Below are 25,310 nucleotides of genomic sequence, written 5' to 3'. Positions count from 1 at the left end.
TTGTGGTGTGAAGACAGGTCTCCACTTAGGCGTGTGACTGGGTCTGCAGCCCTCTGCCCTGCGGCAGGGTGCTTTCTCTTTGAAATAGCAGTGCTGGGCAGTACCAAGAAGACCCTGAGCGGGCAAGCCCGTCCTTCTGTCCCACTCTGGACGTCAGTGAAAATAATCTTTCATCCCCTCCTGTCCTGCCTGGGCGATGGGCTGGTTGTTCATTTCTGCGAGAGTTTTTGCTCAAGACACACTCGCAAGACCTTTTTCCATAGTCTTTGTGGTTGATGCCTTAGTTAGCAATCCAGTCCCTACAAACAAAAGGAGCAGTTCTGCAGAAGTGACTCCTAAGATTTGGGGCCAGGTAGTGAGATCCAGGATACTGGGTTGAAGGGAAATTATTCCTGTGCTATTTTGGAGAGTCTCGTCCTGAGGACAATTAAACAGTCCAGACAGGTCACTGGGTGAGACCAATTTCCTGCTTTGTTTATTTGAGCCTGATTGTTTTTCACCATTGAGCAGCTGGTCACAGTCCAGCTACACCGCTCCCCCAGCTCTGTGGAGAGGATTCCCTTCCATATTCGACTTCCCAGGCTTCCCTAAGGGTCCTAGCCATATCTTTATCTGGTTGGATTGCCCTCATGTTTTCTCTCTGGTCTGGGGCAGAAGACTCTTGGTCATCACTTTGGACTTCATCTTATGCAGGCTTTTGGCTTTATGTCCCGAGTTGCCCTACAAGCAGAGAAGATGAATCATCACCCGGAGTGGTTCAATGTGTACAACAAGGTAAATAAATTGCCTTATTTTGGGATCACCCTCATTATAGAGTTTAAGAAACTTCTTTCTTCATTTGTTTGTTGTCATCCTGTGCAGGTAAGTGTCCTTGTGCTTAGGTAAATATTCAGTTATTCTTTCTCTCAGAATCCCTACAGATTGCTAACAGATTTTCAGATCTGCTCAAGAGAACAGTGACTAAGTTCTTTATTTTCATGCTTGTCTTCTACTGAAACTAGTAGGAAAAACTTGGGCTGAATTAGGCTCTGGAATTAAACTTGAATATCAGTCATGTAGATAAATTTTTAAACCCTCAGGATAGCAAATAAGATATAGCCTTAATTATCTCATTGAAATAAATTTGCTCAAGAATTGTATTTAAATAATAACTATTTATTAAATTCTGTTTCCTCACTAGGACCTGACCTTAAGAGAAAGAGCAGACTGGAAAGACCTAATCAAGTAGTTTTAAGAGGGCCCAGTGAGAAGAATCAGGCTCTCTCAAAGAGTGTCTTTGCCTTAATGATTATGACATATAGAATGTCTTACCATCTAGATTCCTGTGTGGTTCTGTGTCTCTTTGAAAAAAGAAAATTTCAGAGTATTCTTGTGATTTATTGGAATAATTCCAAGCTTGCAGGAACTCTTCTTGCCTAATTGCCTTTTTTTGCCCATAATTTTTCTTTTGCTTTCTAATTGATTTGTCAAGAGGAGCATTGTATTCCTCCACCACACCCACCCCACCTTCACCCCACTTCTCTAATTTGGAAATGGGCTTTTTTTAACATGTTTGCTAAGATACTACATTTGATAGCTTGGTTTTTCTCAGTGGCCTGAAAATAGTTGGTGTAATTAAAGTAATGGGAGCTAAAATGGAACCTCAGTCTCTCTTTTTTTTTCTCAAGAGACAAGATTTGAGATTCTGGCAGCTCATTTGCTCTTCACATGAGAGAACTTTTTATCCCTGGGTGGCTGCTGGGCCCAGCCTGAAGCCAACTATGCCCCTGGAGTTTGCTGGGTTTTAGAAATGCATTGCTTATTCATAATGCAGTATTTTCTAAATCATTTAATCTCCTCAATTCTCCAAGATAAATATTGAGTAGTAGATTGATTTCTGAACCACCAAGGGAGACTTTCCGGAATTGTAGCTCAGGGTTTTAAAAACTGCCTCTCTTTCTTAGGTCCAGATAACTCTCACATCGCATGACTGTGGTGGACTGACCAAAAGAGACGTGAAACTGGCCAAGTTTATTGAAAAAGCAGCTGCTTCTGTGTGATTTCATCTAAAACGCATGTAAAATCTTATATGCATCTTAAGCGCCAATGTATTTTGAAGGCAATTTAAATGAAAAAATTAAGTTGTAAATTTAGCTCACCTTTTGAAGTATTGCATTTTGTAAAAATCAGTTCTTAAAAAATAAAGATGACTTAAACTGGAGCCTGAGGTATTTTTCTTTGTATCTAATCATGTACATAAGGTAAATCAACCCAAGTAATTCTATTAATAATATTCAGAAAGAGAAATAGCATTCTGAAAGACCAGAAATTGGCATGGGGGAGCATTCACACATTTTATAATCCAGAAATTGAATGAATTATGATGACTTTACAAATGCATTGTGTTGCGGAACAGCTGTAAGGTAGAAAAAGAACGATGAACTCTGTAGGTAAACTGAAATGTGATGACTTTAACCGTATGTAACGATTCTTATGATGCTGAAGTTGATTGGAATCTCAGCTGCTGTTACTCCTTAAGTAGTGAATTAAATTACAGATGTCACAAAAATTGAGTGAGCCGTCTTGTGTTTTATCCTTACATTTCAAACAGTGAATGAAAGGAGAGGGCAAGTGTCTTGTCCGTGGCTTCCAGCAAGTGGGGCAATATAAGAATTCAACCTGCCATGTCCTGATTTGACATTCTGAATTCTGGAGGAACCAAGGGTCATCTTTTTTCATTTGCATATTGTGACCCCTGAACTGAGAGTCTGTAGCCACTGAGCTAGAAGCTCTGGGTGTTAGCCAGTACTGAGCTCTATTTACTCCGTGTGTCACTGACAGGAGTAAAATGGAATATAAAGTAATCTATTATTTAAAAAATGCAGTAACTGTTCTTTGAGGCAACTCTGGAATGAAGTTATTAATGAGATTAGAATGTAGATTAAAAGAATGTATATATATCCATCCAAGGAACATGTGTTATGGTAGTAGGATTTAACAGGGATCATCTTTATACCCCACTTCACTTCAGAGGCCAGAAAAATCACTCTGCGTCACGAGAAGCAAAGCTTCCCCTCCCCACCCAGCCCCAGCCCCAGCCCCAGCCTCAAGTTTAAGAAACCATATGGAAATGTGACAAGGAAGCTGAGCTCTCTGAAGCCGGTTTTTGTCTGGTTCTCTTGGCCTTGGAGAGGCCGGTATGGTCAGTTTGCCGTGTGTGTGGAGTGGGCAGGGGGCGAAGGGAGAGAAGAGCCACCCAGGCTCTGTGGCTGCTGGGGGTCCAGAGCCTGGACATTTGAACTTGTACTTCTTTGAAATTTTTCAGAGGAAAAGTCAAAGCTATGTGTTTTTAGAAACGGTTTCCTATATTACAGATTTGGTAACTTTTATACATTTTATTACCAAATATTTTTTTAAAATTTTATTTAAGTACTGTCAGTTATAATGTGTAAATTTCTGGTATACAGCACAATGTCCCAATCATGCATGTATATACATATATTTGTTTTCATTTTTTTTCATTTAAGGTTATTACAAGATATTGAACATAATAGTTCCCTGTGCTATACAACAGAAACTTTTTTAAAATCTATTTTTATATATAGTGGCTAACGTTTGGAAATCTCAAACTCCCAAATTCATCCCTTCCCACCCTCTTTCCCCGGTAACCATAAGATTGTTTACTATGTCTGCGAGTCTGTTTGTTTTGTAGATGAGTTCATAATGTCTTTTTTCTTTTTTTTCAGATTCCACATATGAGTGATATCATATGGTATTTTTCTTTCTGACTTACTTCACTTAGAATGATGATTTCTAGGTTCATCCATGTTGCTGCAAATGGCATTATTTTATTCTTTTTTATGGCTGAGTAGTATTTCATTGTATAAATATACCACAACTTTTTTATTCAGTCATCTGTTGATAAGACATTTGGGTTGCTTCCATGTCTTGGCTGTTGTGTATAGTGTTGCTATAAGCATTGGGGAGCATGTATCTTTTCAAATTAGAGTTCCCTCCTGATATATACCCAGGAATGAGATTACTGGATCATATGGTAGGTCTGTTTTTAGTTTTTTGAGGAATCTCCATACTGTTTCCATAATGGCTGCACCAAACTGCATTCCCACCAGCAGTGATGGAGGGTTCCCTTTTCTCCACACCCTCTCCAGCATTTATCATTCGTGGACTTTTGAATGATGGCCATTCTGACTGGTGTTCCCAAAGATTTTTAGTTCAGTACTTCAAACTTTTTACATGAACTTTTAAAAATGAAAAAATTTAAACATATTTAAAAATAGAGTAAATAGTACATTCAACCCCTGTGTACTAACCCTAACCCTCACCTTACCTGGATGGTGGGATTTAATAATTACCAAGATTTTGCCCCAGTTACTCCATATAATCCCCCATTTCCTTTTTCTTTGCTGAAGTATTTAAAAGCAAATCCCAGATAGCATGTCATTTTACCCCTGCATCCTTCAGTAAACATCTCTAGAAAGTATGGTCATTTTTGGGGGTAATCCAGAATGCTATCATCACACCTAACAAAATAAAACATGATTTCTTAGTATCACCTAATACCTGGGAAAATCAAACTGCTCTGAATGTCAAGAATGTCTTTTTTTTTTAAAATTTTTTTGGGGGAGAGGTAATTAGATTGATTGATTTTAACAGAAGTTCTAGGTATTGAGCCCAGGACCTCGTGCATGCTAAGCATGCACTCTGCTGCTGAGCTACCCCCTCCCAGCCAAGAATGTCTTTGGACGTAATTTTGTTCTAATCAGGATCCACATGAAGTTCACTCATCACATCTGGTTGTTGTCTCTCTCTAATCTTTCAGTTTGGTACAAGCAAGCGCCCCATCCCCCTACCCTGTCCACGCCAACTTCCCCTTTCTCTCCATGTCTTTGATTTATTGTAAAAACTGGGTCATGTTGAATATTCTGAATTCATTTGTTTGCTTCCATGTGGTGTTATTTAGCTTGTTTCACTGTACCCTGGACATCTTTCCCCCTATTTTGAATGTGAATCTGAGAGGCTAAACTATTAACCTACACCACGGAGAGCACAGTGGAGAGAGTGGATACGGTTTATAGTTGAGACGGTGAAGACCTGAGAACACAGCTGTTAATTAACATCTCAGTGAAGGTGTGACAAATGGGCAACATTAAGGGGCATCACATCTGCTGGAACTCATGAACTTAACTGTAGAGAATCAAAGATCCCATATCAGAAGTCTGTGGAAATACTCCCTGTGGTAATTCCAACAAAATGAATCCCCAGACTTGCTTTAAGTAACTCATTTCAGCTTAAAAGAGACATTGTCAAAATTGGAGGCTCCCAAGTTTTCTTCTGTTCCATGGCTTTGTGTGATGACAGTGGTTTCTCTGATGTGGTAACCTTTGATTTCCCTCCTTTTTCTTTCTAAATGACCGCTGGAGTAGAGGGGAGTTAAGTAGGCATGACCTTTGACGCTTTGCATGACCTCTGTAGATAATAATTCAGGGCTAGCATGTTTGACAGTGTTGTTTTCTAAAGTGAAGTTAATGAAAGTTCTGAAAATACTATGTACTTTCTGACATGTATAATGCATGTGGACACAGAGCTGACCTCTGTTAGTGTTGAAGTATTGGACTACTAGTGTTAGTGTGGAGTAGTCTATACTTTCTAATCCAGCATCCAAAAATATCCTAGTTGAACTCGGTAACTTCTAGTTTTATAAAGTTTCCTGCAGAACAGCCAGAAATGGAATGGGTTTAGCTATGATACGTGAACTTTGTCTTTCAATTCCAGTTACACATGGAACTTGGCCGGAAGACTTGAATCACCAAGGTGCCGTGCCTGCTGACTGCTGACTGTCCTCAGCTGTGTGCTGCTGAGTTGGCGCTGCCCGTGTTGGGCTGAGTGTGAGCTGCTGCTGGAAGGACAGAAGAGATGGCCCTTTAGCTTCTCATCTCAGGATGCCCGCCCTGCCCACCTATCCTTAAGGAGATAGGGATGATTTCAGTAGGGCTGAATTAGTGCGTCACCTCTGATGCCACCCACCAGCTGGAGTCCTGGTCCCAGACTAGATGTTTTCGTCAGTGAATTCAGAAACCATGTTCAGCTGTGGTTGGCTGCGCTGGTGTAGTCCACCAAGAGCAACTGGGCTCTTTTTGACTGCTTCCACCTGGCCATCTTTCCTCACCTGTCCAAGCCACCAAGAAGGAGTTTTTTACATCCTTAATCTCTTATTCATTTCTCCCCAAAGGCATGCTTTGGTGCTTAAAGAGGGGAAGGACAGATGTGTACCGTTGGGGTTCCTGGAAATCAAATCCTGCTAGGCTCAGCTACTTGAGTGAGTGTAAGGGCCCCTGAGCCATTCATTTGTATATTCACCTAGCACACATTCACTGAGATCCTTGTCTGCCCCAGCAGGATTAGGCACATTGATGTATCGGGGCAGGTGGAAACAGAGATGGAGAACTGATTCAGGCTGTCCCAAGCAGCTGCTCCAGGAGGCCACTGTGGGCATATTGGGCAGGAGCCCAGAAAGCGTTAGGGGGCATATAGCCCCAAGGGAGGCAGTGGGAGGCATGGGAGGAGCTTGATCCCAGAGGGAGAGAATGTAGAATGAGAAGATGAGGCCAAAGTTTGAATCTAGGGGATGTTCATCAAAAAGTTTTTTAAAGCTTTGCTGTTGATGAATTTAAGTGGAGAAATTGAGTATAATATAAGATGTAATTTCCCAGGTCAGCATACTGCTTACCCACGAGAGTATTTCCTTACCCGAAATGGTCGCATATGCTTATTTTAGAATTCTGGGCACAGTGGAGGTGGTGAGGTGGTCATCACCTTTTATTATGGCCTAAGAAATTAAGTTTTGAGGAATTTGAACAACTTAGCCACTAAACATTTAATTCAACCCAGGACTATCCAGAAGTCTGTTTGGATTTGCCTTGGAAGCCAAAGGGGCTTGGAGAAGTAGAATGAGGGGAATATATTAGTTCCAAGAATGGAACAGAGCAGAAGACCGTATTGCTCTTGTACCTGAGACATCTCTACCCATGGCTAATCCCTTATACTCTGTTGGTGTGGTTCATACATGCACATTCCACGCCCCTGGTTAGCCAGTGCTGGGCATGAATATCTCTGCACCTCCTGTTTCTTGTGTTCTAGCCCCAAATCCATCAAAATCTTGTGTCCTTCCAGGGGTCTCCAGTGCCATGCCCGGGATGTGCACTCTTGCTCTTAAACTCCAGGGAACTTGGCTTTCCCCTCTTCTGTGACCCTTAACCTATTCTAACACATTATTAAGGGGTTTTGTCTGTCGGATATGGGTGCTTCCTGAAGAAGGAGGGTCTGGCCCAGAGCTTCACAGTTAATGGAGTGCTTGTAAGTCTTTTGCTGAACTGAGGTGCTTGGGCTCCTTGGGAAGAGAGGATCCGTGGGCAGATCAGCCAGGGACTCTCCCCTCCAGGGGCCTGCAGCCTAGTAACTATTGGAACGCCCAAGAGTGACCTCACAAAGAGTGACCTCAAAGTGGACCCTGCTCTGCAGCCTCTTGGAATCTAGATGCCAAGGAAACTCCTAAGCAAGGGTTTTCTGTTGGATGGTAAAAGCGAGGAATAGAAATTGAAAATTTGGAAAATGTCTCAACAGTTTCATCACCAAAACGACACAAAAGTTATTTCTAGCTCACTGTTAGATAATGCGTCACTGCTGTTCTGTGGGAGATTCTGGAAATTTCAGTAAGTATTCTCTATGTCTATTGCTTGTGAAGAAGTGTGCAGGTGGCAATGCTGGGGCCTCTTGGCCCTTCTCGCAGGCACTCATCCACCTCCCAGACTGAGGCAGTCGTCCTTGATGATCTGATTGCTCTGACTGGTGAGGCTGGTGATGGCTCAGCCAAACAGTTTGCTTCCTGGGCTTTAATATAACATTTGGCTGGTTAATCAAACTAAAGTCACACTCTCATTTGACCTGTAGGCGGAAGGACTAATTTGACTCCTTTTTGTCCTTTTTTATTTGCTACTGTGTTAGATAATTTGAAGGTTTGTTTTTGTTTTACTAACAGACTTGATCTCAGATTATATAATGAAAACTGCATATCTTGTTTTTATACATCATAAAAGTATATACATTCTCTCTCTATATTTTTTTACTGAGTGAAACTATCATTTGCTATATATATTGGAAAAAAGTAGCACATACTCTGAGAAAATTCGGAAAGCACAGATGAATGTAAAAAATAGGAACAAGAATCACCTATAACCTCACCATTTGTAGGCAGACACTATCAACAATTTGGCATATTTCATGCCAAATTTTTTTCTTTCTGTTTTGCACAGTTGAGATAATTTCGAATGGAGAAATTTTATCTTGCTTTGTTTCTGTATTCTGCTTTCCAGGGGTCATAAACATTTTTCTAAATCATGAAAAATGCATAGACATGTTGTAGTGTCTGTATAATATTACATGAGATGGATATGCCATAATTTACTTAACTTTTTTTTGTTTTTTAGTCTTTTTAATTGTTTCCAAGTTCTCTTTGCTGTAAATAATGCTGGGATAAACATGTTTGGCTAAAGTCACTGTTTGCATTTCATGTTGTATTCTCTTGGAATAGATTCCTTGGGTCAGAGGGTAACGAGGGTAAGGCTTTTCAGAAAAGCTGGTCAGTTTGCATCTCCCCTGCAGTTTATGGGACTACTCCCTCACACTCTTGCCGGCATGAAATATGGTCATATTTAAGTCTCTACTAATTTTATAAGCACAATTAATAGTTTTACTCTAATTTGCAACTCTTTCATGAGTTGACTGCCCATTTTTTCTTAGGGTGGTCAGTTTTTTATCATTGATTTATAAGCGCTTGTACAGGTGATTGGTTAGCAGTTTTCCCTACTCGATTGACATTATATACCCAGTGCCCACTATGTTGCCTGTCAGGTAGTAGTAACTCAGTATAAACTTGTTGAATGAGTGAATACAGGTAATGTTTTGTTTCACTTGAGAAGAAGTAACCATTCTTTTTCGAAGGTCTAGAGAGAAGGAACTGAGTAACCGAGTGGGGACATACACACTGTGTAATCATCATTCATATTTCATTCAGTTAGTATTTCATTGCAATTTTAAAGTATATATAAGTTTACATCCATAGAAGGGGGGAAGCAAACCCTAGTCCCTACAAAAAAATACGCATTGTTTGGGGATCTGTCCCTGTAGTATGATAATCATAACTCTTATTCATCTTTTTGACAGGAGAAAAGAGTCTCAATTTCAGGCATTTGTGAAGAAGTTCTTAGCGAGTCGTGTCTTTATGATAATTATGATTAGCACCATCATAAGTAATGCCATAGTTATGATCTTGTGGACTTATCCAAAGTCAAGACTCCCCTTGTTCAGATTTTTTGAGGTAAGCAGATAAAGTGGGTCCATTTCTTCTATTTCACCTGTTTTATTTTTGAGAATGTTAAAAGATTTTTAAAACATTTTGTTAAAAAATTTTTTCTGTAGGAAAATTCTAAGGACTTTAAAAAGTACTCAAAAATCTGGGAAGACAGCAGCAGCAGTAGCAACAGTGACTTGGTTTTTTGATATCCTTGGATTCCCTCTTAGGAAAAGACAGAGCAACTAGACAGCAAAACCAAAAACCCATGCTCAGCATGTACATTGAGACTAGTTAACAAGTTACCCTTACCAAGAGCCACACTGCATAGTATTAGCATCTGTGGGAGATGAAGCAGGGGAGTAAGGATTCACTGGAAATAATGGTGGGCTGATGTGAGAACAGCAGTTGAGATCGGGAAGCGTGCTGCCTAATCCACTACTGTGGTAGGGCAAGAGGTTTCTGGAGATTTCTGTAGGGGCTGGAACAGTATAGACCCTGTGAACTTTCAAAACTAACCATCTAGGGCTTCTTTCAAGGACAGCACTCCACACTTAGGAGAAATATTGGGAGTGGAATGAAAATTGAGCAGATTAGGAACCCAGAGAAGTTCAGATAAAACTGGAGGAGGGGACTAGAACCAGGAAACCTCAGAAATCAAGCTGCAACATTTTAAATCAAGAGGGAATATTTGAAAAAGTTAGACTCACACTTTCTCCTAAAAGTTCGAGAAAACTAAACTGATATTAAAAAACGCAATAGAAAAAGATTGAGGTAAAATCCCATACAACATTATTATCAGAAAAAAGAGAGTACCCAATCAAAAAAAAAGGGCAGAAGACCCAGACATTTCTCCAGGGAAGACAAACAACTGGCCGATAAACACATGAAAAGATGCTCAGTATCGCTAATTATCAGCAAAATGCAAGTCAAAACTACAATGAGGTATCATCTCACACCAGTCACAATGGCCATCATTCAAAAGTCCACAAGTGATAAATGCCAGAGAGGGTGTGGAGAAAAGGGAACCCTCCTTCACTTTTGGTGGGAATGTAAATTGGTGCAGCCACTATGGAAAACAGTATGGAGATTCCTTAAAACACTAAAAATAGATTTACCATATGATCTAGCAATCCCACTACTTGGCAGCAGATATCCAGAGAAAACTCCAATTTGAAAACCCGGTGTTCATAGCAGCATTATTTACAATAGGCAAGACATGGAAGCAACCTAAATGTCCATCAACAGATGACTGGATAAAGAAGTTGTATATATATACAATGGAATACTATTCAGCCATTAAAAAAATGAGGTAATACCATTTGCAGCCAGATGGATGTACCTAGAGATTATCATACTAAGTGAAGTAAGCCAGAAAGAGAAAGACAAATACCATATATTATCACTTATATGTGGAATCTACAAAAATGATATGAATTTATTTATGAAACCGAAACAGACTCACAGACATAGAAAACAAACTTTTGGTTACCAGGGAGGAACGGGGGTGGGAAGGGATAAATTGGGAGTTCGAAATTTGCAGATACTAACTACTATATGTAAAATAGACAAACAACAAGGTCTTACTATATAGCATAGGAAACTAAGTTCAATACCTTGTAGTGGCCTATAATGAAAAAGAATATGAAAAAGACTATACACACACACGTATATATGTATATAATGGAATCACTTTGCTGTACACCAGAAACTAATACAACCTTGTGAATACACTACACTTAATAAAAAAAGAAAAAAGAGTGAAGTGGAAAATAATATCCCTGTAGATAATGAAAGCCCACCACAAAGATATGTGCACAAAAACAGATAAAAAACGGTGCTGTATAATTGCAGAGCAAGGTGAATGTTTAAGAAAATGATATAGGAAAGAACAGAAGTGAGGTGACAAAAAAACTCAGGAAAGAATTAGAAATAAAACTGTTGAAAAATGAAGACTAAACTAGACTAGGAGCAATTAAATGCAACAGATAATAGCTTAAGAGAAATACAGGATTAAAATGGGAGAAATTCTTAAAAATCAATAAGAAATGAAGAGATAAAAAGGATTTAAGAGAAAATGATGAACATTGGAGATGAAGGAAAATTGATCCCATGTAAGGATATTAGGAGTTTGAATTTGAAACAGAAACAAAGTAAAGGAACAGAATAAACAATAAAATCTATACTGTAAGAACAGTTACCTGAAATAAAAGAACTGAAACTATACTGAAAGAGCACACATTGCATACTGAGAATATGGACTTACAAGAACAAACACCAAAATCTATTCTAGTAAAATTATTAGACTTTAAAGGAAGAAAGAGTGGAGGAAATTGTAAGCTTCTAGGCAGAAGCTTATAAGGAAAAGAAAATTAATTATTATCAGACTTTGCTATGGTAATGCTTTATGCTAAAGAAAATGGAGTAACGCATGTAAGATACTTCAGGAAATGAAATGTGAACCATGAGTTCTAGATTTAGCAAAAATGACTTAAGTATAAAGGGCACAAACTGTATTCAGTGTTAAAAAACTTGGCCGATATTGTTCCCCTGAGCCCCTCTTTAGGAACCTAGTAAAGAATAAGTTTCAGCCAACCAAAATGACTAGCGAAGCATCAACATTAGGACTGACAGTGGACACAAAATATTATTATTTATTGAACTGACAATTATGGGTCAACAAGGAGAGAATATAGCACATTAATGAATATATCCTTGGACAATGAAGATACAGTATAACTAAAAAATGGGGAAGAATGGGGAGAGTGCAAAAAATTTTTAAGCCACTTTTTGGAAATCAACTTAGTGGTGATACTATTAGTGATATTATTCTGAGACTGTGGTGTGTGCAATACAGGATAAAGCAGATGGGAAATTATGGGACAGTTTAATGCTGTTTTCCTCTATGTCCTTGAGAACTAGGATACTCAGGGAAGAAAGGCGATATGGATGTAATACAAAGTTAGGTAAAAACCCAGGAGTTCTGCACTTAAATGGAAGTATCAACTACTAACTATATAAACTACTAACATATTTATCTTTATCCATTGAAAAACCTAGAACATTGATTAACTTGATAATTATGCATCCTTAGTGCCCATAATGTGATGTTGAACTACAGTTTCTCCCTAAAATAACTAGGAATTTTTAAAGGAATGGTTGATTATAAGTCTAGTATAGAAAATATACCAGATGAGCCAGGACTGTCTCATCATACAGATAACAAGGAAGCTATTAAAGATTACTGGGATCGTGTCAAAAGGACTCAGGACACAACTTGAAGAGGCTCCTACTGGCCAAAGATGAGCACTTTGAGCTTCAATAAGGCTAATAATTACAATGCTTTGAAACTCATCATATAATCCATACATTTATAGTGATACTAAAAAAAGCTAAGAGATCACTTTTAGAGGGTGTTAAGGAACTAATCCTTTTATCTCAAACACTGTCAAATGAAGGGAGAGAATCAAGCATTACTGATCTTTCTTAAATCCCCTGTGTTACTGAGTAACCACATAGTTAGTAAGGGTAAACTCTCTTACAGACGTGTCCCAGTTAATAAATGAAAAGGAAACAATGAAACTAGGATATCACAATTTTTCAGCACCCGTGAAGTAATAGATCTAGGCATTCTGAGCATCAGTGGCTGCTATCCTCATAAAAAGAGGGACAACTAGATCCTATGTGCCTCCTATGAAAGAACAGAACCTATAATCTTGCCAGAAAGATCAAATCTGAATCTGATCAAGCCTTTTCATCTAGCTGTCTATTTCTAGGAAACAGAAGACAGGGGAATATGAGTGTACAGTCAGCAAAATCCAGACTGGAAAATTCTACAAGTCAAACTGCCTGGGTTCTTCAACAAATAAATTACAAGGAAAGAAAAAAAAAAGAATAGGAGAGTTGAAGACATAACAAATTTTAAAAATTTTTATAAGAGAACTAAAGCATTCTAGGAATGCACACATGGATTTCTATCTACAGAGAAATGCAAGGAAGTGATTACTATAAAATCAGGATAGTGGTTATATGGGGGGAAAGGGGGGAGTTGTGATTGGGATGGGGACATGGAGGGGCTTCTGGGCTAACTGGTAAAGTTCTACGTCTTGACTTAGGTGGTAGTTACAGGGATGTTGGCCTTGGAACAAGCCGTTAAGGTGGTTCTATATGTGTTTTATTGTACAATAATCATGTTTAAAATGTACTTTATCTTCATTTATGGTAAATAATAAATTTCCTTTTTGGTGGTGAAAAGGTTTCGCATTGACATAGTGTGGTGTCAGAGGTGGGGGAGGTGGTGGAATACCCTAGTTAGTGCCTGAAACATTCAGGGTCCACTTCGCACAACTTGTGTGAATGTGTTGGTATGACAGTGCCTTCCACACCACCATCCTGCAGAACTTGGCCATGGTCTGTAGAACATCGTGTTAGGTATAGGACGGTAGGGGTCAGGTGAAGAGATGCGTTAAGAGATCTGAATCCTTTGATTGCCCTCCAGAGGCCATATGGGCCACTAAACATGCCTTCCTTAGGGATCCTGGTTGGCAAGCCTGGGGAAGTTCTGTGCTTTGGAAAGGATACAGACTTGCACAGATTTGTGTTCAAGACCTAACTTGGCTACATTCTTACTCGCTGTGAGAATTTGAGCAAGTTATTTAAACTCTATGTGGTTCAGCTACAACATTTGTAAAATGATGTCATTAATACACACCTTACAGGGTGGCTATGAGGTCATTGAAAATAACATATATGAAAAGTCCAACCATGAAATTGAAAAATTAGCAACACTCTTGAGGAATCCCAGTGAAGTTACCAGGAAAGTCCTGAAGGGTCCTGATCGCTCACCTCTGGCTAATCTTGAGACTCTGTGCAAGCAGTAAAAGAAGGTTAAGGAAGAGTTGTAAACTGTTGGAGCATTAAATACATGCCCCAACACACAGATCCCGTTGGCAGAGGCTGGGAGACTTTCTGCTTCCAGGCATTAGGAATACTCTGTCAAACCATTAGCTGTTAAGCTGAGCAAAGACTTTGGTCTGACATCCGACAAAGAATACATGCTTTACAGAATTAGTTCAGGAAAAAAAAATGGCAATGCTAGGGAGAGGGAAGTATCTGAATTCCAGAGTTTCCAATATTATATGACTTAAAATGTCCAATTTTCTACCCCCCTCCCCAAAAAAGCAACCAATAGAAACTTTCCCCAAGGAAGACCATCTATTGGACTTACTAGGTAAAGACTTTCAATGAGATGTTATTAATATGTTCAAAGAACTAAAGAAAACCACTTATCTAAAGAACTAAAAGAAAATATGTATGTAAACAACTGAAAGGTCCGTCAACAGATGACTGGATAAAGAAGCTGTGGTATATTTATACAATGAGAAACTATTCAGCCATAAAAAATAATAAAATAATGCCATTTGCAGCAACATGGATGAACCTGGAGATGGTCATTCTAAATGAAGTAAGCCAGAAAGAGAAAGAAGAATACCATATGATATCATTCATGTGGAATCTAAAAAACAAAAAAAGACAAACTTATTTACAAAACAGAAACAGACTCACAGACGTAGAAAACAAACTTAGGTTTACTAGGGGGAATGGGAGTGGGAAGGGATAAGTTGGGAGTTAGAGATTTGCAGATACTAACCAATATATAAAGAATAGATAAATGAAAAGTTTATACCATATAGCACAGGGAACTATATTTAATATCTTGTAGTAACTTGTGGTGAAAGAGAATATGAACATGAATATATATATATTCTTATATGACTGAAGCATTGTGCTGTACATCAGAAATTGACACATTATAAATTAACTATAATAAAAATATATATATAAAAGAAAATATAATAGTGTCTCACCAAATAGGGGATATGAATAAAGAAAAAATGTTAAAAAAAAGCCAAATAGAAATTCTGTAGTTGAAAAGTACAATAATTGAAAAGAAAAGTTCACTAGAGAAATTCAGCAACAGATTTGAAGTGGTGGAAGAAAGAATTAAAGAACAGGAAGGTAGGTCAATTTTGTGAGGAACAGAAAATAAAATGAATGAATAAAAATGAGCAGAGACCCATGGAACACCATCAAACATACAAACATGCATGTAATTGGTGTCGCAGGACAGGACAGAAAGCCAAGAAGAACATGAAGAAATAATGGCCAAAACTCTCCTAAATTTGATGAAAAACGTTAATCTATACATCCAAGATCTCCAAGATCAACTCCCAGTAGGATAAACTCAGAGATCCACCTAGACACATCATAAATGAATTGTTGAAAGACAAAGCCAAAGGCAGTGTTTGAGAACATCAGTAAAGAAGTGATTTATCACATACGAGGATCTTCAACAAGAGTAATAGCTGATTTCTCAGCAATGAAATAATTCTGTATGCTACCATAGTGGTGGCTACATGTCATTATGCATTTGTCAAAATCCATCGAATGTACAATGTCAAGAGTGAATCCTAATGTAAACTATGGACTTTGGTTGATAATAATGTGTCCATGTTCGTTCATCGATTATACCAAATATGCCACACTGATGAGGGATGTTGAGGGTAGGGGGGTATATATGTGTGGGTGGGGAGGGCTATGTGTGAACTCTCTGTATTTTCTGCTCAATTCTGCTGTAAACCTGAAACTGCTGTGAAAACAATAAATAAAGTCTATTAAAAATTAAATTAAAAAAAAGTAAGAGCTGATTTCTCATCAGAAACCACAGTGATCAGAAGGCAGGGGGCGGATGTCATATTCAAAGTGCTGAAAGAAAAAGACTAGCAATAAAAAAAAGTCTACATCTAGAAAATACTGTTCTCCAAAAATGAAGGACAGGAATGATGTGAGTGAAATTGGCAGAGTAAGTAGCTCCAAGGGTCTGTTTGTCCACAAAAACACCTAAATAGGGGACAGAAACTGTCAGAACTCTGGAAAATAGCCAAAGGTTTACAGCAACTGAGTGAACACTGAATCAAGAAAGAGGCAACTTAAAAAATGTGGGAAAACTTTGTGGCATTTTTACTTGCCTTTGGCCCACACTCCTTCTCAGTGTGGTGATGGTCAAGAAGACGTCAGCCTGTGTTTCCAGTGTGGGACTGTGGTCCCTGGGTTCAGAAACAGCAGAGCAGACTTTATTCTTAAAGCACTGTGTTTGTTTTGATCTGTCTCCAGCATAGACAATATATTAGGCAACAAAAGAACTCTCAATAAATTTTAAAAAATTGAAGTCATACAAAATATCTTTACTGACAACTGTGGAATGAAACTAAACATCAGTAACAGGAGGAAAACTGGAGAATTTTCAAATATATGGAAATTAAACAACACATTCTTAAATAACCAAAGGTCAAAGAAGAAATCACAAAGGAGATTAGAAATTCTTTGAAGCAAATAAACATGAAAACACAATATAATAAAACTTACAAATTGCAGCAGAAGCAGTGCTCAGAGGGAAATTTATACCTGTAAATGCCTGCATTAGGAAATAAGAAAGCTCTCAATTGATAACCTAACTTGACATCTTAAGGAACTGGAAATAGATGAGCAAACTAAACCCAAAACTAACAGAAGGAAGGAAATAAAAAAGATTAGAGTGAGAAACAAAATAGAGAATGGAGAAATAATAGGGAAAAATCAATAAGATAAAAATTTAGTTCTTTGAAAAGATCAACAAAATTGGTAAGCCCTTTAGCTAGACAGACCAAGAAAAAGAAGACTCATATTGCTAATAAGAAATGAAAGTTGGGACATTACTATTGATCTTATAGAAATAAAAAGTAGTACAGGAGAATACTATGAACAATTGTACACCAACAAATTAGATAACCTAGAAGAAATGGACAAATTCCTAGAAACATACCAACTACCAAGCTGACACAAGAGTAAATAGAAAACAGACATATTGAAAACAGACCTATAATAAACAGATTGAATTGCTAATAAAAAACCTACCAACAAAGAAATACCCAGGACCAGATGGCTTCACTAGTTAATTTTACCCTTGCATTTTAAAAGGAATGAACATCAGTCCTTCTCAAACTCTTCCAAAAAATGAAAGAGGAGGAATACCTCTGAATTCATTCTGTGAGGCTGGCATTACATGACACCAAAGCAAGACAAAGACATCACAAGAAAACTACAGACCAACATCTCTTATGAATATAGATGCAGTGATCCTCACGATACTAACAAACTGAATCCAGCAGCACACTTAAAAGAACTTTACACCATGACCAAGTGGGATTTATCCTAGGAATGCAAGGTGGTTCAACATATGAAAATCAATCAATGTAATACACCAAGAGAATGAAGGGAACAATTGACATGGTTATCTCAGTAGAGACTGAAGAAACATTTGACAAAATCCAACACCCTTTCCTGGTTAAAAAACAAAAAATCTTAAACTAGAAATGGAAGGAATGTCTTAATTTGATGATAGATAATTATGAAGAAATCCTCAGCTAACGTCATACTTGATGGTGAAAGACTGAAAATCTTTCCCCTAAGATCAGAACAAGACAAATGCTTGCTTTCCTCATTATTCAACGTTGTACTAGAATCTGCTCAGAGCAATTAGGCAAGAAAAAAGAGCTAGAAAGTATCCAAATCAAAAAGGTAGAACTGAAATTATTTTTATTCGCAGATGACTTATAATCCTAAAGAACACACATACACAACTATTAGAGCTATTAAATGATGACAGATACATGATTAACAACAAAAATTGTATTTCTATACGCTAACAATGAGCAATCTGAAAATGAAATTTACAAAATTTACAGTAACATCCAAAATAATAAAATACCTAGGAATAAATGTAGCCATGGAGATGAGAGATGTATATACTGAAAATTATAAAATGTTGCTGAAAGAAAAATATAGACTGAAATAGATAGACATCACATACTCATAGATTAGAAAACTTGTTTAGGCTTATTAAGAGGATCTTCCAAAATGATCTACAAATTCAATGTAGTCCCTATCAATATTTCAAGAGCCTTTTTTTAAAAAAAAGAAATTGAAGAGCAGATCTTCAAATTCATATTAATGTGAATGACCAAGACAATGTTGAAAGTGAAGAACAAAATTGGAGGACTTGCACTTTCTGACTTCTAAACTTACTACAAGCTCACAGCGAAAAAAAGGTGACAATATATGTATGTTCATATATAACTGAAAAATTAAGTTCTACACTGAAATTTGACACAACATTGTAAAATGGCTATAACTCAATAAAAAAATGTTTAAAAAAACTTACTACAAAGATAAAGTAATGAAAACTGTGGTACTGGCATAAGGACAAACATAGACCTATGGAATAGAATTAAGATTCTAGAAATAAAGCCAAATATCTATGGTCAGTTGATTTTTGACAAGGCTACTAAGACCTTTCAGTGGGAGAAAAATAGTCTTTTCATCAAGTAGTGCTGGGACAACTTGATATCCACATGCAAAAAAGTAAATGTGGACCCCTGTCTCACACCATATACAAACATTAACTGAAAATGGATCAACATCCAAGATATGAGCTAGAAGAAACTCTTAGAAGATGACACAGTGGGTATATCTTTTTGACCTTGGATTTGGCAATTGATTCTTAGATATGACATCAAAAGTGCAGGAAACAAGAGAAAAAATAGATAAGTTGGACTTCAATTAAAAACATTTGTGAATCTAAGGATACTATCAAAAGTGAAAAGGTAACTCACAGAATAAGAGAAAATATTTGCAAATCATATATCTGATAAGGGATTAATATCTAAAATATATAAAGAACTCCCACAACTCAACAACGACAACAACAATGACACTACCACCACTACCAACAAAAAGAATCCAAATCAAAAACAGGCAAAGGAATTGAATAAACATTTCTTCAAAGCAGATATACAAATGACCAGTACATGAAAAGATGTTCTATATCACTAGTCATTCCAATGGGAAATGTAAATCAAAACCACAATGAGATACAACTTCACACCCCTTAGGACAGTTGTTGTTTTTTTTTTTTAAACCCATAAAATGGAAAATAACAGGTGTGGATGAGGATGTGAAGAAATTAGAATCCTTGTGTGTTCTTGGTGGGAATATGAAATCATGCAGCCACTATAGAAAATAGTTCGGCAGTTCCTCAAAAAGTTAAGCATAGTTATTACTATATGATCCAGCAGTTCCAATACCAAGTGAGTACTCCAAAGAACTGAAAACAGTGACTCCAACAGATACTTGTACACCAGTGTTCATAGCAGCAGCATCCTCAGTAGCCAGAGATGGAAGCAACACATGTCTTTATCAGCCAGTGAATGGATGGAGAAGGTGTGGTATATTCTTAAAATGGAATGTTATTCAGCCCTAAAAGGGAATGAAATTGTGGTACATGCTACAATGTCGGTGAACCTTAAAAATATCATGCTAAATGAAATAAACCAGACACACGAAAAGGCAAATATTGTGTGGTTGCACTTATATGAAGTACCTAGAATAGGCAAATTCATACAGGCAGAAAGTAAAACAGAGTTACTAAGAGCTGACTAGAGAGAAGAATGGGAATTATGATTAGGTACAGAGTTTCTGTTTGGAATGGTGAAATACTTCTTGAAGTGGAGAATGGTGATGATTACATAATAATATGAATGTACTTGATGTTGCTGAATTAATTGTATACCTAAAAATGGTTAAAATGATCAGCTTCATGGTATGCATATCTTACCTCAATCAAAAAACAAAGATAATAAATACTCAAAATGAACCCCCTCCCCACTGAATTCTACACTTTAAAGTGATGAATTTTATGGTGCATGAATTATATCTCAGTTTAAAAAATTAATGAGCTGACCTGTTGGAAAAAAGTAACAGAATAAAATCAAAAAGGGGGAAAAAGGAAGGAAAAGTGGAAGGAAAAAGGAAGGAAAGGAGAAAAAAGAAATAGTAAAGAGCAAAAATTAATGAAATAGAAAACAAAGATTCAATAGAAAGGATCAACAAAGCTAAAAATTAGATCTTAGAAAATAATTATAAAATAACTTTCTTGATAAGATAATTAAGATAAATAGAAACCCTGATTCATGTTAGGAATCAAAATGGGAAATTTCATAAATAGTAGATATCAGAAATCTAATAATTTTATTTTAGCCCATAAATTAGAAAACTTAGCTGAAATAAGGTATTTCTATAGGAAAAAAAAGACAAAAGTGACTCTCAATAAGCAAAAACCTGGAAAAATACTTAAGTCTTCTTATATATCCTTTAATGGCTATAAAGCTTTGAATTAGTAGTAAAAATTTTCCATCTCCCGAAGCAAACAAACTAACCTGAAGTAGATGGTTTTAAATTCATGGAAGATATAATACCAATTCATAAATACTTCTAGCAATTAGATAAATGAGGATATCTGCCCTGCCCACAGACAGTTCACTTTGTGAATCTAGTACTGTGACCCCTCTGTGATCAGTGGTTCCAAATCTGCAAATTCAACTAATCAGGGGTCGAAAATATTTAAAGAAAAAGAAAATCCAGAAAGTCTCAAACAGCAAAATTTGAATTTGCTGCTTGCCTGGCAACGTCTACATAGCGTTTACATTGTATTTTGTACTATTTACACGTCATTTACATTATATTAGTATTAGATTACTATAAGTAATCTAGAGATGATTTAAAGTCTGCAAGAAGGTTGTGCATAGGTTATATGCAAATACTATGCTGTTTTATATAAAGGACTTGAGCATCCTTGGGTTTTAGTATCCTTTGTGGGTCCCAGAACTAATTCCCTGGGGATACTGAGGGACAACTGTATAACCTTTATGCCTAAACTAGACAAGGACAGTATGAAAAAGGAAATTACACCCAATCATGAACTTGGACACAAAAATCAGAAACAGAATATGAGGAAATTGAATTTTTTAAAAAATAAATGAAAAAGATAATTTAGCATTGCCAAGTTGGGTTTTTCTAGGAAAGCAAGTGTTAGAAAAATCTACATATTAAACATCTTAAAATATTAAAGGAGAAAAAACCCTGATAAGATTATTTCAAGAGATACAGAAAAAAGTTTATGAGTATCTTTCATGATAAAAGTTTAGCAAACTAGTAATAGAATTTTTTTTAACCAATAAAGGATACCTTATGAAAAACCTGTATCAGAATTCACATACAGTAGTGAAACTTTAACAGTATTCCCTTTAGAAGTGTAGTCCAGTTATTGTTATTATTATTATTATTATCATCATCATTATCATTATATTTTTATTGAAGTATAGTCAGTTTACAGTGTGTCAATTTCTGGTGTACAACACAATGCTTCAGTCACATAGGAACATACATACGTTCGTTCTCATATTCTTCTTCACCATAGGTTACTGCAAGATATTGAATATGGTTCCCTGTGCTATGCAGCATGAACTTGTTGTTTATTGGATTTTGTGAGAATCCTCCTGTATTTCAAAATGAGAGTCACTCTGCCAGAGTTCAGTAGGTGTTCTGTGTGATTCAGTGGGTTTGTAGATACAGTTCTTGGTATATTTGTGGGAGAGGGTGAGCTGTGAGTCTTTACTCTGCCATCTTGGCTCTGCCCCCCCCCACTGTTATTATTGACAAAATTTGTATTAGAGTCTTAGCCAACGTATAACAGAAGAAAAAGAAATAAAAAGCATTAAGTATTAGAAGGTTTAAAAACACTGTCATTTTATTTACAAGGGATGTGATTTCTGCATATAAATCCCAAAAGAATCTGAAAAAATAATTAATAAAAGTTACTACTAATTAATATAGTTAGTAAACAAGTAATTAATAAAATCAAGCAAATTTGGTGGATATATGATTAATAAATTAAAATATATTTAATATGTCAGCAACAAAAAAGTGGCACTTCTAATAAAATACAAAAGTACTTAGAGACAAATCTAACAAAAGATTCGTGATCTTTAAGGAGAAAACAATGTGTAAATGTCATTAAAGAAAACATAAAGAAATGGAATGATATATCCGATCATGGATAGAAAAGCTCAGGTTCTTTAAGGTACAGTTTCCCCCAATTAATTTATTAAACCAATGCAATTCTGGGGGTGGGTGTAGCTCAGTGGTAGAGCACATGCTTCGCATTCATGAGGTTCTGGGTTCAATTCCCAGTACCTCCATTTAAAAAAAACAAAAATAAACCTAATTGCTGCCTCCCCCAAAGAAACATAAGCTTTTTATTAAAAAAAAAAAAGCAAACTTACAGGGTTTTGCACAGCCAAGGAAACTATAAGCAAAACAAAATGACAACCTACAGAATGGGAGAAAATATTTGCAAATGATGCAACAGACAAAGGCTTAATTTCCAGAATATATAAACAGCTCATACAGCTTAATAACAAAAAAACAAACAACCCAATCCAAAAATGGGCAGAGGACCTAAACAAGCAATTCTCCAATGAAGACTTACAAGTGGCCAATAGGCACAGGAAAAAAAGCTCAATATCACTAATTATCAGAGAAATGCAAATCAAAACTACAATGAGGTATTACCTCACACCAGTCAGAATGGCCATAATTCAAAAGTCCATGAACGGTAAACACTGGAGGGTATGCCGAGAAAAGGGAACCCTCCTACAGTGTTGGTGGGAATGTAGTTTGGTGCAGCCATCATGGAAGACACAATGGAGAGTCCTCAAAAACTAAAATTAGACTTACCATATGATCCAAGAGTCCCACTCCTGGGTATATATCCGGAGGGAACTCTAACTCAACTCATCTACAAAATAGAAACAGACTTGCAGACATAGTAAACAATCTTATGGTTACTGGGGAAAGAGGGTGGGAAGGGATAAATTTGGGAGTCTGAGATTTCCAAATGTTAGCCACTATATATAAAAATAGGTTTAGAAAGTTTCTGCTGTATAACACAGGAAACTACATTCAATATCTTATAGTAACCTTTAAGGAAAATGAATATATGTATGTATATGCATGGCTGGGACATTGTGCTGGACACAAGAAATTGACACATTGTAATTGACTGTACTTCATTAAAAAAAAACAGCAAAAAACAACAACAAAAGAACCAATGTAATTTCAATAAGAAGTCTAGCAGGATTTTTTTGTATTTTAAATAATTAATTAATGGCTATAACAGCATCATGGAGATGCTTTTATTTTTTTTTAACATTTTTTATTGATTTATAATCATTTTACAATGTTGTGTCAAATTCCAGTGTTCAGCACAATTTTTCAGTCATTCATGGACATATACACACTCATTGTCACATTTTTTTCTCTGTGAGTTATCATAACATTTTGTGTATATTTCCCTGTGCTATACAGTGTAATCTTGTTTATCTATTCTACAATTTTAAAATCCCAGTCTATCCCTTCCCACCCTCCACCCCCCTGGTAACCACAAGTCTGTATTCTCTGTGAGTCTATTTCTGTCCTGTATTTATGCTTTGTTTTTGTTTGTTTGTTTGTTTTTATTTTTGTTTTTTAGATTCCACATATGAGCGATCTCATATGGTATTTTTCTTTCTCTTTCTGGCTTACTTCACTTAGAATGACGTTCTCCAGGAGCATCCATGTTGCTGCAAATGGCATTATGTTGTCGGTTTTTATGGCTGAATAGAATTCCATTGTATAAATATACCACATCTTCTTTATCCAGTCACCTGTTGATGGACATTTAGGCTGTTTCCATGTTTTGGCTATTGTAAATAGTGCTGCTATGAACATTGGGGTGCAGGTGTCAGGAGATGCTTTTAAAATAAGGATTTGTACTGAAGTATTTTGGGTTGAAATTATATTTTGTACAATTTTCCTTAATATACTCCAAAAAAAGGAAAAAGAACGGGGGGAGAGTAAGTCAGAAAGAACAATAATCACAATTTTTTTTTGTTTTTTGTTTAAAAAAATTTTTTAAACAACTTTATTGTGATATAATGTCTATACAGTAAACTACACATATTTCAGGTGTACAATTTGATGAATTTTGATAGATGTAAACACCTATGAAACTACTACCACAGTCAAGATACCTAACATTTCCATCACTCCCCCAAAGGTACAAATTTTGAACTCCCAATTTATCCCTTCCCATCCCCTTTACCCCAATAACCGTAAGTTTGTTTTCTATGTCTGTGAGTGTTTCGGTTTTGTAAATAAGTTTATTTGTGTCTTTTTTTTTCAGATTCCACATTTAAGTGGTATCATATGGCATTTTTCTTTCTCTTTGTGGATTACTTCACTTAGAATGACGATCTCTGGGTCCATCCATGTTGCTGCAAATGGTATTATTTTATTTTATTTTTTTTATGGCTGAGCAGTATTCCATTTTTTATATATACCACAACTTCTTTATGCAGTCATCTGTTGATGGACATTTAGGTTGTTTCCATGTCTTGGCTATTGTAAATAGTGCTGCTGTGAGCATTGAGGTGCATGTTGTTTTTTTGAATTATATTTTTCTCCAGATATATACCCAGGGATGGGATTGCTGGATCATATAGTAACTCTATTTTTAGTTTTTTAAGGAACCTCCATACTGTCCTCCATAGTAGCTGTAACATTACATTTCCAGCAACAGTGTACGAGGGTTTGGCAGGACTTTTTATGGGTCGCCAAAAGCTGATGTTAAAATTTAGATAAAGGAGTGAAAGACAAAGAAAAATTAAGGTGATTTTGAAAGTTAAAGGAAGAGAAGGCTTGGCTTACCAGATAAAAAGACATTCTATAAGGCTCTAATAATTAAGACAGGGTGACGATGCATAGGTAGACAGAGACCAGTGGAAAAGTAGAGAGCGCTCAGAAACAGACCTGGCTAGTACAGAAACCTGGTGCCTGTAGGTGGCACTGAGGATGAGTGCTGGAAGGACAGATTCTTCATAAACAGTACATATAGAATAAAAGCATGATTAGACCTCTACGTTCTTGTGTACACAGCTAGAGTAAAGGGCTAACTTGAAAAGTGAAACTTTAAAATGTTTACAAGAAAATA

General features: G+C 36.7%; 2 protein-coding genes and 1 non-coding gene across 9 annotated transcripts in view; all 3 read left to right on the top strand.

Annotated features, from left to right (window-relative positions):
• The window catches only part of PCBD2 (pterin-4 alpha-carbinolamine dehydratase 2), a 44,917-nt gene extending 42,717 nt beyond the window's left edge, over nt 1–2,200 (top strand). The window contains exons 3-4 of the mRNA XM_072957090.1: nt 694–774; nt 1,944–2,200. Of these exons, the coding sequence (XP_072813191.1) occupies nt 694–774; nt 1,944–2,039 (177 nt within the window). The 3' untranslated portion in view covers nt 2,040–2,200. The remainder of the gene's footprint in view (nt 1–693; nt 775–1,943) is intronic.
• A 4,018-nt stretch (nt 2,201–6,218) lies between these two features.
• CATSPER3 (cation channel sperm associated 3) overlaps nt 6,219–25,310 on the top strand; it is a 335,119-nt gene continuing 316,027 nt past the window's right edge. For 2 of the 7 annotated variants that reach the window (XM_072957124.1, XM_072957129.1), the window contains exons 1-2: nt 6,219–7,709; nt 9,220–9,373. In XM_072957124.1, coding sequence (XP_072813225.1) covers nt 7,609–7,709; nt 9,220–9,373 — 255 coding nt within the window. In that variant the 5' untranslated portion in view covers nt 6,219–7,608. Of the gene's footprint in view, nt 7,710–9,219; nt 9,374–24,503; nt 24,604–25,310 lie in introns of those variants that run through there. The other 5 variants (XM_072957139.1, XM_072957133.1, XM_006212794.4 and 2 more) reach the window with 4 other exon arrangements.
• On the top strand, nt 22,407–22,479 carry TRNAA-CGC (transfer RNA alanine (anticodon CGC)). Its single transcript has one exon. It is a non-coding gene; the product is annotated as a tRNA-Ala (tRNA).

This window comes from Vicugna pacos, chromosome 3, assembly GCF_048564905.1.
Source record: "Vicugna pacos chromosome 3, VicPac4, whole genome shotgun sequence".
Classification (NCBI taxonomy): Eukaryota; Metazoa; Chordata; class Mammalia; order Artiodactyla; family Camelidae; genus Vicugna; species Vicugna pacos.
Note: the sequence above shows the minus strand (reverse complement) of the source record. Positions and strands in the feature narration are given on the sequence as shown.